This window comes from Sinocyclocheilus rhinocerous, unplaced genomic scaffold, assembly GCF_001515625.1.
Source record: "Sinocyclocheilus rhinocerous isolate Xijiao unplaced genomic scaffold, SAMN03320098_v1.1 scaffold1189, whole genome shotgun sequence".
NCBI classification, from domain to species: domain Eukaryota; kingdom Metazoa; phylum Chordata; class Actinopteri; order Cypriniformes; family Cyprinidae; genus Sinocyclocheilus; species Sinocyclocheilus rhinocerous.
The window spans coordinates 326,218-339,628 of NW_015633719.1; the positions used below are offsets into that span (position 1 = coordinate 326,218).

Below are 13,411 nucleotides of genomic sequence, written 5' to 3' on the forward strand. Positions count from 1 at the left end.
CTTTCTAAAGCAGTAAACATCTTACTGACCCCAAACTTTTGAACGATAGTGTAATTATTTATGATAAAAAAAAACTCTTTCCTCCCAAACTTTTCAGATAATCTTTAGACCAGCAAATATGTTTTATTGCTTATAACTAAAAAAAAAAAAGATCTTCACCTACTGGTGAAAATTATATTTGGGATAAACCTGCTATTTATATTATATTATTGTAGTTACCTAAAGCTAAACTAAATCCATAAAAAAAATTAATTACTTGAAATTTTATAAACTTTAACAGACATAAAATATATCATAATATATAATTATATATTTAATATTTTGTAATTTTATATACTTTAATAGTATTTCTTAGATATTACATTATTTAACATTACATGTTAATTTCAATTAATTATAAATATAAATATTTAAATTGCTCATTTTAAGACTCAGGACAGCAGATGAGCTGATGTGGTGAGAGCTTTGTAATTTATTCTTGTAGGAGGAGACCATGTTTTCTGAAACCGCTAAAAAATGACGATGTTGCATTTCAGTTGACGAAGTTAGTCGTTCAGTTGACAGCGTACGTTTCCATTTTGCTGCAAAGTGCTGAAATGGATTTTCCTGATGTGTTGATATTAGTATTCAGGGATCATTTTTCTCGGCTGCTGAAGCTCCTGTTAGCAGGTGATTTATTGAATGTTTTTTCCTGCAAGGCCATCAGGATCACCGCTGACCGCCTGCCGTTAAACTCCAGCGAGTCGCAGATGAAAACATGTCTGTAACTGTGTGTTCAGCATTAACAGCCTCTTCCAAAACCTTTTCTTTGCCTTTCATAATATCAGAGACATCTTCATTAGGTTTCTGACGTCCTTCCAGACTTCCTCTCTGTTTGGAGACCTTCTTAAGACGGTTTTATTTGTCTGATTTAATGATCCGATATGTTTTTGGTTTCAGGATCTCTGGCTGGTATGAGGCTAAAGGAAGGAGATCTAGCGGTGAGTGACTTTTTAATACACATGTAAAAATGCAAAAACACTTTTATTAATCAAGGACACACTCAATTGATCAAAAGTGACAGTAAAGACATTTATAATGTCACAAAAAGATTTATATTTCAAATAAATGCTGTTCTTTTGAACTTTCTATTCATCTGTGAATCCTGAAAAATAAAATGCATCACAATTTCCACAAAAATATTGTGCAGCACGACCGTTTTCAACATTGATAATAATCAGAAATGTTTCTTGAGCAGCAAATCAGCATATTAGAATGATGTCTTTCTAAAGCATTAAACATCTTACTGACCCCAAACTTTTGAACGATAGTGTAATTATTTATGATAAAAAAAAACTCTTTCCTCCCAAACTTTTCAGATAATCTTTAGACCAGCAAATATGTTTTCTTGAAATTTTATAAACTTTAACAGACATAAAATATATCATAATATATAATTATATATTTAATATTTTGTAATTTTATATACTTTAATAGTATTTCTTAGATATTACATTATTTAACATTTCTCATTTTCATTTATTTTAACTTGAAGTACTGTTATAATTAAAAATGTGTGCATATATATATATATATATAATAATAAAAAAACAATAATAAGCAATAATAAAAATGTCAAAAACACAGCAAAACTACTAAAAGTTTAACTAAATCTAAAATGAAAATAACAAAAATGGAAAATAGTTAAAAAAAATTAATAACTGTAATCTTAAGCCATCTGACCATGTTTTATGATTTTTTTTTTTCATTTTTAGCTCTGTAATTGCCTCCTGCATTTATATTTCTAAAATGAAATGGTGCAATTAGTGATATATATGCTCTGTAAAGTGCTGAATGTATGATCCATACATCAAAGCTGTGCTGTATAAACGCTGGATTGCTGTGTGGAATCATCTCATGACACACGCGTGTGTTTAACACGCTAAAGAATCCGCTCTGAAATCACCAATCAGTCTTCGACTCGTCTCTTCATCAGGCAGTTCTGCCTCGTTCATCCCTCTGCGTTTGAATGAATGTTAGCACAGACGCTTGCGGTTGTTTGCATTAGAGTCAGTGTTTGCTCTGCTTTTTGCTGGAAAATGATCAGGTTGTTCGAGAGCACATGGAAACATAACCCAGAAGCTGCCTAAAATGACCAAAACCTGCTGCATTTCTGGCTTTAGTATAAACTAAGGGAATGGGAACGTTCTCGCAATTAATTTTTTTGTTCGTTTTTTCAGTAAATTTGTGTAAATGTTAGGACAAAACATTCTTAAAGTAATTTTTATGTAATGTCTATGTAATGTTCTTTTAACCTTGTTAATATTTGATGTACGTTGTCATAACGATGAGAGAAAACCTTCTGAGAACATTCTCTGAACGTCCTTATGATGTGATTTGTTCTTGATAAATGTTCTTGTAACATTGAGAAAACATTCTTAGAATGTTAAAAAGAAACATTATAGTTTTGGGTGAAAATAGAGTTAGTAGAATGTTGCAAAAGAAACATTTATACAATTATAATAACGACAAGATAATTGACATTTTAACGGTCTTAGAATGTTTAAAAAATTCATTATTTTAGGTAAAAACAGTTAGTAATCTTAGAATATTAAAAATAAACGTTCAAATAAAGTTATATTTTGGGTGAAAAGAAAAGTTATAAATGTAAGATTTTTGTAACCTTTGAATAATGTTTTAATTATGAAAATAAAACTGGACATTTTAATTTGCTTAGAATATTACAAATAAACATAAAAAATAATGTTGTATTGTGGGTGAAAATTAAGTTTGTAGAATGTTGCAAAAAACATTTTCGGAACCTTTAAATAAAATTATAATAAGGACAAGAAAATTTGACATTTTATCATTCTTAGAATGTTTAAAAAAAATGTTCAAATTACATTATTGTGGGTAAAAATAAAGTTAGTAATAATTCTTAGAATATTAAAAATAAACGTTGAAATACAGTTATATTTTAGGTGAAAATAAAAGTTAGCAGAATTTTATAAGACACTTTTTGTAACCTTTAAATAATGTTTTAATTATGAAAAGAAAATTGGACATTTTAACGTTCTTAGAACGTTTAAAAAAATGTTCAAATTACATTATTGTGGGTAAAAATAAAGTTAGTAATAGTTCTTAGAATATTAAAAATAAACTTTAAAAATAATGTTATTTAAAGGTCCATAAAACATTTTCGCAACATTTTAACTTTTTCACCCAAAATATTAATATTAATATATTTAATAAAATAATAATAAACAATTTAAACAAAATAATAAATATTAATTAATATTAATTAAAATATTAATTTTCTGAGGCTTAGAATATTAAAAATAAACATTCAAATAATGTTGTATTGTGGGTGAAAATAAAGTTAGAATGTTGCGAAAATGTTTTATGGACCTTTAAATAACATTATAATAATTCTTAGAGTATTAAAAGTAAACATTCAAATAATGTTTTATTTAAGGTGAAAATAGAGAGTTTGTAACCTTATAATCACAACAAGGAGACTGAACATTTCAACATTTTAGAAACATTTTAAAACAATGTTCCCACACCGTCATAATCTCCATGTGTTAGCTGGGGTCTGTCCGGAGTAGTTTGTGATGGACTGTAGTGTTCTGGTCTCTCCAGGTGAGTTTGGGCACCAGCGATACAGTTTTCCTGTGGATCCGGGGCCCCAGACCCAGCGTAGAGGGCCACATCTTCTGTAACCCGGTGGACTGCAGCGCATACATGGCTTTGATCTGGTAAAACACACACAGCTACCGGCAGTGTTGGGGAAGTTACTTTTAAAAGTAATGCATTACAATATTGCGTTAAGTATCTAATTACGTTACTTAGTTACTTTTTATGCAAAGTAATGCGTTACGTTACTTTTTAAATATGAGCATGGCTTGATTGTTTTTAATATAAGAAGTTCTATTTATAGCAAATGTAAAAGCCCTTTCACACCAAAAAGTGTAATGAATAAACTTCAGGCTGAAGGAAAAGTAAATTCACTGTGAGTGGTTGTGTGAGTGTGTGTCTGTGTGTGTGTGTGTCTGTGTGAGTGTGTGAGTGTGTGAGTGTGTGTGTCTGTGTGTGTGTGTGTCTGTGTGAGTGTGTGAGTGTGTGAGTGTGTGTGTGTGTGTGGTTGTGTGAGTGTGTGTGTGAGTGTGTGAGTGTGTGAGTGTGTGTGTCTGTGTGTGGTTGTGTGAGTGAGTGTGTGTGTCTGTGTGAGTGTGTGTGTGTCTGTGTGTGTGTGTGTCTGTCTGTGTGTGTGTGTGTGTGTGTGTGTGAGTGTGTAAAGTAAATTCACGTCTGTACAGTTAGAATCAAGATTGTTTTTAATGTAAAGAAAATGAAGACTTTTTTTGCATTGTGCTCATTTTCCTCCAAAGTGTTTTTACTTTAATGAAAAGTATTTGTTGTATTGCATTTAATTTATTCTGATTTAAATAAAAAAAAATTATATTAATTTATATTGTAATCGAGTAAATAAAAAAAATCTGAATGCATTACAATAATAAGAAATTGAAAGCAATAAATCTTAACAGTCCAAAAATTCATTTTATGCAAAATATATTTCTATAAAAATTGTAGTATTAAATATTTTTATTTTTATTTTGATGTGAAATATAAGTTCAGATAAAACACTTATGCGGTGTTTCATTTTTATTATTATGTAAACAAAAAAATTGTAAAGTATTTGTTGCATTGCATTTAATTTATTCAGATTTAAATAAAAATCATTGTATAGTCATTTTTTTTATCGTGATAAGAGTAAATAAATAGAAAATAGAGTCATGAAAATCATGAAAAATCTGAACACATTACAGTAATAAGAAATTGAGGATAATCTTGAATATTTTTATTTTTATTTTGGTTTGAACTATAATTAATAATTGTCTATTGTCTAATAATATCTAATACATATTGATCTGCTACTTCAGTGTTTGATCTTGTGCTTTGAATGTATTAATTTTCATTAATGTATAATGAGAAAAATTTGATAAATATAAAGGTAATATAAAGAAAAAGTTATTTAAATGTTTGTAAATTGTTTGTTGAACTTCGATTTATTCTAATTGAATATAAAATTTATAAGAGTTTATAAAAGTAAAGCATCTGATTTCATTACACTAATGGGAAATTAAATTATATTAAATATATTTTCTTGCCGTAATTTTTATATCATATTCTTTTGTCTAGATTTTGGGTTTAAATATGTCATTTCTCTGTGAGATTTTGCCAACTAGAAGATTCTGTTAAGTTTAGTGTCATAATTCAGTGATTTCTGTGTGATTTGAGGCTAAACTTGAGTGTTTGACGCCTCAGATCCCCGTCTTACAGTCCGTCACTCGTGTCTCTTTCTTCACTTTAGCGTCTGAGAAAGAAAAGAGAGAGTCAATGTAAATATTGTGCTCTTTTTGAGACTCTCGACTGACCTTGTTGAAGTTTTTAAGAGTTGTTTCAGGGGTTTTCTCTCCGTGAGAGCGCTGCTTTACCCGTCAAGGCTGGCTGTATAAAGAGTGATTTTGGTTATGCACTTGTGAAACCGTTCATAAGTTGAGTTGAAGAAAAGCCAGTCGCTTAAGTGCTGCATTCCTTCTGTTTGCATTTAAAACACTTGAGATGAAATGAAGATTGACCTCATTTATAATGGCATCCAGAAGAGAGGAAAGACCGGAGTTTGAGTCTGAAGTGTTGAAGTGAAGAGCGTCGCTGGTTATTCATAAACTCACACTGATCTGCTTTTTCTCTCTCAGCTTTAAAAACGGCTCTTTCACACGAGAGCGGATCCGTGACGAATGTGCTGGAGGATCATGGGAGCGTTTCTCCAGCGCTATGAGAGCCACACCGATGGGAAACAATGGGAATTTAGGTGATTACATATTCTAGATAGCATGGTTGTTATTGTTTACTAAACCTAAAATAATAAAAAAAATAAACTGAAAAAACATTTTCACTCCTTGAAATAAAGAAAAGTTAACTGAAATAAAATATAAAAAGTTAAACTTATTTTATTTGGTAACAAAATATCAAAGCAACATTTCTCATTTTCACTTCATTTAACTTAATGTTAATGATTTAAAATAACTCAAACTAAAAAAAGAACGAAAAAGAAAGTATATGGACATATATATATATGTATGTGTGTGTGTGTGTGTGTGTATATATATATATATAGACAAAAACAAACAACAAAATTATTGAATTTTTTTTTTTATAAATTTTTATAAAATACATGTTAACTGAAATGAAATATAAAAACTTAATTCTCATTTTTATTTAGTTTGATGTACTAAAATAACTAAAACTGAAATAAAAATTTATAAAAACTTAAATGAAATATAAAAACTTATTTCTCATTTTTATTTTGTTTGTGTTAAAATAACTAAAACTGAAATAAAAATGTATAAAAACTGAAATGAAATATAAAAACGTATTTCTCAATTTTATTTTGTTTGATGCACTAAAATAACTGTGTACATTAATGAGGAAAAAAAATTAACTTAAATGATTTTAGCAAATGGCTGCAATATAACAAAGAGTGAAAAATTTAAGGGGGTCTGAATACTTTCCGTACCCACTGTATATCTTTTTATTTAATTAATAATATTTTTTATACTTTTACAAAAAAATAAATGTATTACAGTTGTTTTTAATTTAAATCAGTAATATAATTTCTATAAAATATAAGTAAAATATAAAGTAAATATTCTATTCTTTTTTTAAAATATTTAAACATGTTATTTATTTATTTTTTATTTTTTTTTGCATTACAGTAATGAGTTAATTATCATGAAAATAGCGTCTAAAAAAATCTTAATGGTCTTAAAAACAAGCTTCATTTGATTAACTTTTATTTATTTATTTATATTTTTTGCATTACAGTAATGTGAGTTAATTATCATGAAAATAACGTCTAAAAAAATCTTAATGGTCTTAAAAACAAGCTTCATTTGATTAACTCTACATTATATTATATTATATATATTATATTATACAAATGTTCTTGATGATTTCTTTAGTGTTTTGGAGTTTGGTTTGTTTTAAGCACCAGCAGCACACAGTGTTTCTAAAGAACTAGATAATCAGGTCTTATCTGTAAAACCTTGTGTTTTGGTTCTGTTCTCGTGCTGATGGGCGGCTCGCGTCTTTGTGTTCGCTCTCGCTCAGGTCGCCTCGTTTGAGCGCGAGATGGAAATCCGAGCTCTGATTGAAGGACAGTTCCTGGCCAAACGAGTTCATGCAGAAAAACTGGGCTACAAGATCAGTGAGTGTCTGGTGTCTCAATCATTACTGCTGTTTCTCCAGGTCAGTCGTCTGTATTACCTCAGCAAGTGCACTTCAACTGCTGTATGAGTTTGTGTTGTGCTTGAAATATTAAAATCAAAAATATGTATTAATGCTTTCATTAAGTAAAATCATTAACTGCCTTCTGTAACCTGTCTGTAACCAACAGAATGTTCCTATATGCATCATTTCATGGAGCTCAAATAAAAACAGCCTAGGAACCGTTCCCATGCGCTGAATTCATTATTCATACGCTGTATCGTCATTATTATTATTATTAAAACAATATTTTACACAAATACAGCTGCTTATTTCTCAGCAGGAGAAAATATCCTTTTTCCATCTATTGCATTAATGTAAATGTAAATGTGTTTCTATCTTTAAAAATATATTCATTAAAATAATAAAATAATATATTTTCTCAAAAGTTTGAAGTCCAAAATAACAGCATTTATTTGAAGTAGAAATATTTTAATAAATTATAATGCAGATATAATTGATGTGAATAATTTAGTAGTTATATAGTATGTAATTTTATCATGTACTTTAAATGTCTTTAATGTCGCTTTTGATCAATTTAATGCATCCTTATTGAATAAAAATATGAATTTCCTAAATTTTCTTACATTTTAATTTAAAAAGTTTTGAAAGTTTAAAAGAACAGCATTTGTTTGAAATAGAAATATTTTTATAAATTATATTATGTAAAATAAAGCAATAAGCCCCAAGAAGCCGTGGTTTACAGTGAATTTATAACAGCTAAGGGGCGTTGTTAGGCACAATGTAAACCACGGCTTCACGGGGCTTATTGCTTTATTTTACATATTATAATTTATAAAAATATTTCTATTTCAAACAAATGCTGTTCTTCTGAACTTTCTATTCATCTGTGAATCCTGAAAAATAAAATGCATCACAGTTTCCACAAAAATATGAAGCAGCACTACCGTTTTCAACATTGATAATAATCAGAAATGTTTCTCGAGCAGCAAATCAGCATATTAGAATGATTTCTGAAGATCATGTGACACTGAAGACTGGAGTAATGATGCTGAAAATACAGCTTCGCATCAGAGAAATAAATTACAGTTTAACACATATTCACATAGAAAACAGCTGTTTTAACTTGTAATATTATTTCAAATTTTTTCAGTGTATTTTTGATCAAATAAGTGCAGCCTTGCTGAACAGAAGAGACTTCTTTCAAAAAAATAAAAAAATCTTAGCCCAAACTTTAGGGTTGCACTAATCAAAGGTTCCCTCCAGTGATATCCGTGTCTCTTCCAGCAGGATTTCACATATATCCGCATGTTTTCTGTTCTATCAGACGATTTGTGCTGAGTGAAGGTCAGGGTATCAATACTCATTAATAATGCACTCTTCTGTAGTCAACACAGACATCTGGATGATGCAGGACTGATGCACGGCTGCGTCTCAATGCGTCACACATTTACATTACTCAGCATTTAACAGCCACACAACCGTCTTTATGATTCTCTCTCTGCTGATTACACATGTGCTTTGCAATATATCCCTATAGTAAGACACTGATGATGATGAAGGCCACACCCCTCACACTGCTTATTCTGATTCATTTGGGTGCAGATCTTAGGATATTGATACTGGAATTATTCACTCTGTTGAATATCTGTAATGCGTTTCAGTATCAAATAACATTTATTCCTTAATGAATATTTAAAAAATGTATAAATCTTAATATAATAAACCCTCAATGCAAATTCGAATGATCAGAATGTTAATTAAAAATCCAAATGGGAGGCATCACTAATTCATATTTAAATGATGCATATTTGCATTTATAAGTAAGATTTACATTTATTTTTTTAATTGATGTGCAGCTTTCTTGCTTGCTTTAATTTGACTATTTCCCAAGTGCTTAAAGTTGTAAAGTTATGTTTAATATATTTATATCTACGTTTAGAAAGAAATATTTAAAATTAACGTTTATATATTATTTTAGTTTTAATTTTGTTTTTGTATTTCTTAAACTATAATGAATGGAATGCAGTTAGACGTTTGCATTTTAATTTTAATAATTTAATTATTTTTTTATTCTTGGGTTCTTTGTTTCTTTTTCTTGCTTTTTTAAATATAAAACGTATGTGTATATGCACTTATTTAAATTTGTTTATATATTTATTAAACTATGTGGAAATATTTGAATTTTATATGTTTTTTAAATGTTCTTTCTTTCTTGCATTTCTTGCTTGCTTTTTAAAATCGTGCTATTTTGCATGCATGGGATTTTATTTAAATATTATTTAATTTATACCTGATTATCAGGTTCATGCTTTTATTAAGATGCTGTTTACTGATCATAAATCTGTTCATCACGATGAATTTTACAAGTGCAATAATTTTATGATTTTCCTATTTATGTGCCGTTTTATTGCGTAACATTTGTTTTTATGCTTCATGCAGCCTGAATTATGCTTTAATTAGCATAACATAATGTTTTATGTCTCATTGCGGCCTGATGGCAGCGTTAGCATGTTTGATGTCTGGCGTGGGAGAGAATCAGCTCGCAGCTCTTCTGTTATTGTAGGTTAGGCCGGGGCTAGTTGTCACAGGGGCTGTGTCTCAGTAAGTGTGGTTTATGATGATATACAGTATAACATGAATTAATCTGTTTTATAGTTGCTGGTACACGAGTGCTGGCCACAGGAGGAGCGTCATCCAACAAGGACATTTTACAGGTATTTACAGTATTTTACAAAACAACGCTGAGATTGGCCAGAAATGATTTTCTTACTTAGTATTTTTGTCTAGTTTTCTAGTATAAATGTCTAAACATTCTTGAACCAAGATGCATTTACTTGACAAGTAAAATGACTTAAGATATTAAGTCTTGTTTTCTGAAGAAATTATTAACATTTTGTAAGCTTTTGCTTAAAACAAGCAAAGATATCTGCTAATGAGGTAAGAAAAATAATCTTAATTCAAAGGCTAAACAAGATTATTTTTCTTGCCCCATTGGCAGATATTTTTGCTTGTTTTAAGCAAAAACGAACATAATTTTGATAATTTGTTCAGAAAATAAAATATCTTTAGTCATTTTACTTGTAAAGTAAATTAATCTTGATTCAAGAATTCTTAGATATTTATACTAGAAAACAAGACAAAAATACTAAGAAAACCATTTTTTTTTTTTTTTTTTGCAGTGCGCTGTTTCAAATATCAAATTTTTACAAATGTAAATATAAAAAAAAAACTTAACACATTAAATGTAAATTTTAAATCTTAAAATTTTTAATATTTGCATGTTAGATTCAAGACTTATACTTATGTAAAGTTTTTTTTTTTTTTTTTTTAAAGATTTCATATTTGCATTTATATTTGGAAAAAACTAATTTAAGATTTTATATGCAAGTGTACTTTATTTTTTAATTTAAATATTTAATATTTGCATTTGACATTGGGGAAGCAGATATTTTTGCTTGTTTTAAGCAAAAACGAACATAATTTTGATAATTTGTTCAGAAAATAAAATATCTTTAGTCATTTTACTTGTAAAGTAAATTAATCTTGATTCAAGAATTCTTAGATATTTATACTAGAAAACAAGACAAAAATACTAAGAAAACCATTTTTTTTTTTTTTTTTTGCAGTGCGCTGTTTCAAATATCAAATTTTTACAAATGTAAATATAAAAAAAAAACTTAACACATTAAATGTAAATTTTAAATCTTAAAATTTTTAATATTTGCATGTTAGATTCAAGACTTATACTTATGTAAAGTTTTTTTTATTTTTTTTTAAAGATTTCATATTTGCATTTATATTTGGAAAAAACTAATTTAAGATTTTATATGCAAGTGTACTTTATTTTTTAATTTAAATATTTAATATTTGCATTTGACATTGGGGAATTTTTTTTTACATTATTTATGCAAGTATAATGACCGAAAAATGTGCATTTTTCATATTTATTTTTAAATGTTTTTGCAAAACCAACACATGTGCATGCTTCTCAAATGATTTTGAAATGTGTCTTGATTAATGTAATGCTCATTCATCTTCTCAACGCTGCAGGTTCTGTCTGACGTCTTCAGCACTCCGGTTTACACCATCGACGTGACAAACTCGGCCTGTCTGGGCTGCGCTTACAGAGCCTTACATGGTAATAATAATAATTATATTATCTGATAATTCTGCTCCTGTAGAGACCCATAGAGACCAACTATTAAAGTGCCCCTATTATGGGTAATGAAAGGTTAATATTTTGGTTTTGGGAGTCCCCAACAACAGGTCGACATGCATGCAAGCTAAAAAAAACACTTTCATTGTCTTATAATATGCATTTATTTTTACCTTACTTGCTCAATGACTCCCAAACGATTCGCTCAACGATTCATTTTTCCAAACCCCTGCTTTGCGTGACGCTAATCTGCGGTCCGATTGGATCTTGCCTGTAAAGCCTGATAAAGCAGTGTTTGTGAGCACAGTGCTGCTTTGTGTACAGCGTTACCAGGGAAACAGATATTTTTACGCTCCAAAAGCGGCACCTAGTGGCAAAGAATGAATTTGCATTTTCATTCAGACCAACAGAAAAGACCAACAAGTGGGCGGGCAATATGCTAATGTTTCATGTTGACGTCAAGATGAAACGGCTTGGGATTCGTTTTAAAAATGACTCGTTTAAATGACTCCGAGTCGACTCTTTCTGTTGAGAGACAATAACTTTATACACGGTGCACGTTCAGATGTAAAACTTTGCAGGATGTTTTCATTCACTTAGGGCTGTGTTGCACACTGCATGAAATGCAAAATTTCAAAATTTTCAAAAATCCATAATCAGGGCACTTTAACATTTGTTTACATGATACCGCTAGATCTACTAGATAAACTAGATAATGCAGTTTCAGATGTCTCATTTTTATATATTTTAATGACTAAATAAACTATTAGCATATTTAACGTGCATGTAATTTACATTTTACTTTAAATATTAAATATTTGTAAATCTGTATGTTGATCAACACGGTGCATCGATGTAATATATTTTATTTTATTTTTATATATTTTTTATTTCGTTTGTAAAGATGTTTGATTTAAAGATTTTTGTTTAGATTTAACATTCTGATTTGAAGTTAGATTTAATATTTACATTTGGACAAAAATTGACTTAAGATTTATAAGTAATATTATTATTTTATTTTTTTTATTCATTACATATAACTAACTACTATAATGCATGAAAAATACTTAAGACGATGATGTATGAAATTTGAATTAAAAGAAATGTTTATTTAGGTAAATCTGCAAAATTTGCCTTGAATTTTCTTAGTTTTTTTTGTTTATATTTTATATTTTGATTTAAAGTTAGATTTACTATTTACATTTAGACAAATGAAATGCATGAAAAAATTTGACAAAAATATTATTTATGTAAATCTGGCAAAATAGAGCTGTTTTGTTGTCTTTATTTATATTTGGCACCCTAGACAGTTATTAGAAGGACCGAAGCCGTCCAGAATCTCTGTATAACTGTCTGTACTTCAGTTCAGCGCCAGCGTCTCCTGCTCGATCCGCATCGATGTGTGCTAATGATGTGTGTTTGCTGTGAGTGTGTGAGACGCATGAGTCTGATCAGGAGAATATGATGGAGAGGCTCGTGTCCCGTCAGAATCAAACAAGCGGATGAGGCTTTAATCACAGCCTGATGAGGACTTTCTGCTTCATATCAGCATTGATTAAAGCTCAGGGCCCTTTCTTTAACAGACGTGGAGAGTGGCTTTCTGAAGGGTTCACAGATGATTCTTATTGATCATTAATCCTGACGACGAGCTGCTGTTAATTGGGAGAACAGACACAGATTGGCTTCATCCCTTTGCTGGAAGTGCCACTCGTTTCCATAGAGACGGACGATACAGCATCACTGACCCGCAGAAAATTATTTTAAAAATCATATATATTTTAAACTTTTTAAATATATAATATAATGAATATTTAGATTCATTAGATTACATTTGGAATAAAAGCATCTGCTAAATGACTAAATGTAAATGTAATTAGATTTAATTTTATGGATTTAGCAAATATATATACATTTAAAATTTTTAAAAATCTAATAAATTTAAATGTAAATACACAGACACATACGTATAAGTGTGTGTGTATA

General features: G+C 29.2%; 1 protein-coding gene across 1 annotated transcript in view; it reads left to right on the forward strand.

Moving 5' to 3' along the window:
- The window catches only part of xylb (xylulokinase homolog (H. influenzae)), a 27,725-nt gene that overhangs the window by 5,767 nt on the left and 8,547 nt on the right, over nt 1-13,411 (forward strand). The window contains 6 exon segments of the mRNA XM_016558553.1: nt 940-980; nt 3,622-3,737; nt 5,739-5,854; nt 7,058-7,249; nt 9,928-9,986; nt 11,323-11,410. Of these exon segments, the coding sequence (XP_016414039.1) occupies nt 940-980; nt 3,622-3,737; nt 5,739-5,854; nt 7,058-7,249; nt 9,928-9,986; nt 11,323-11,410 (612 nt within the window).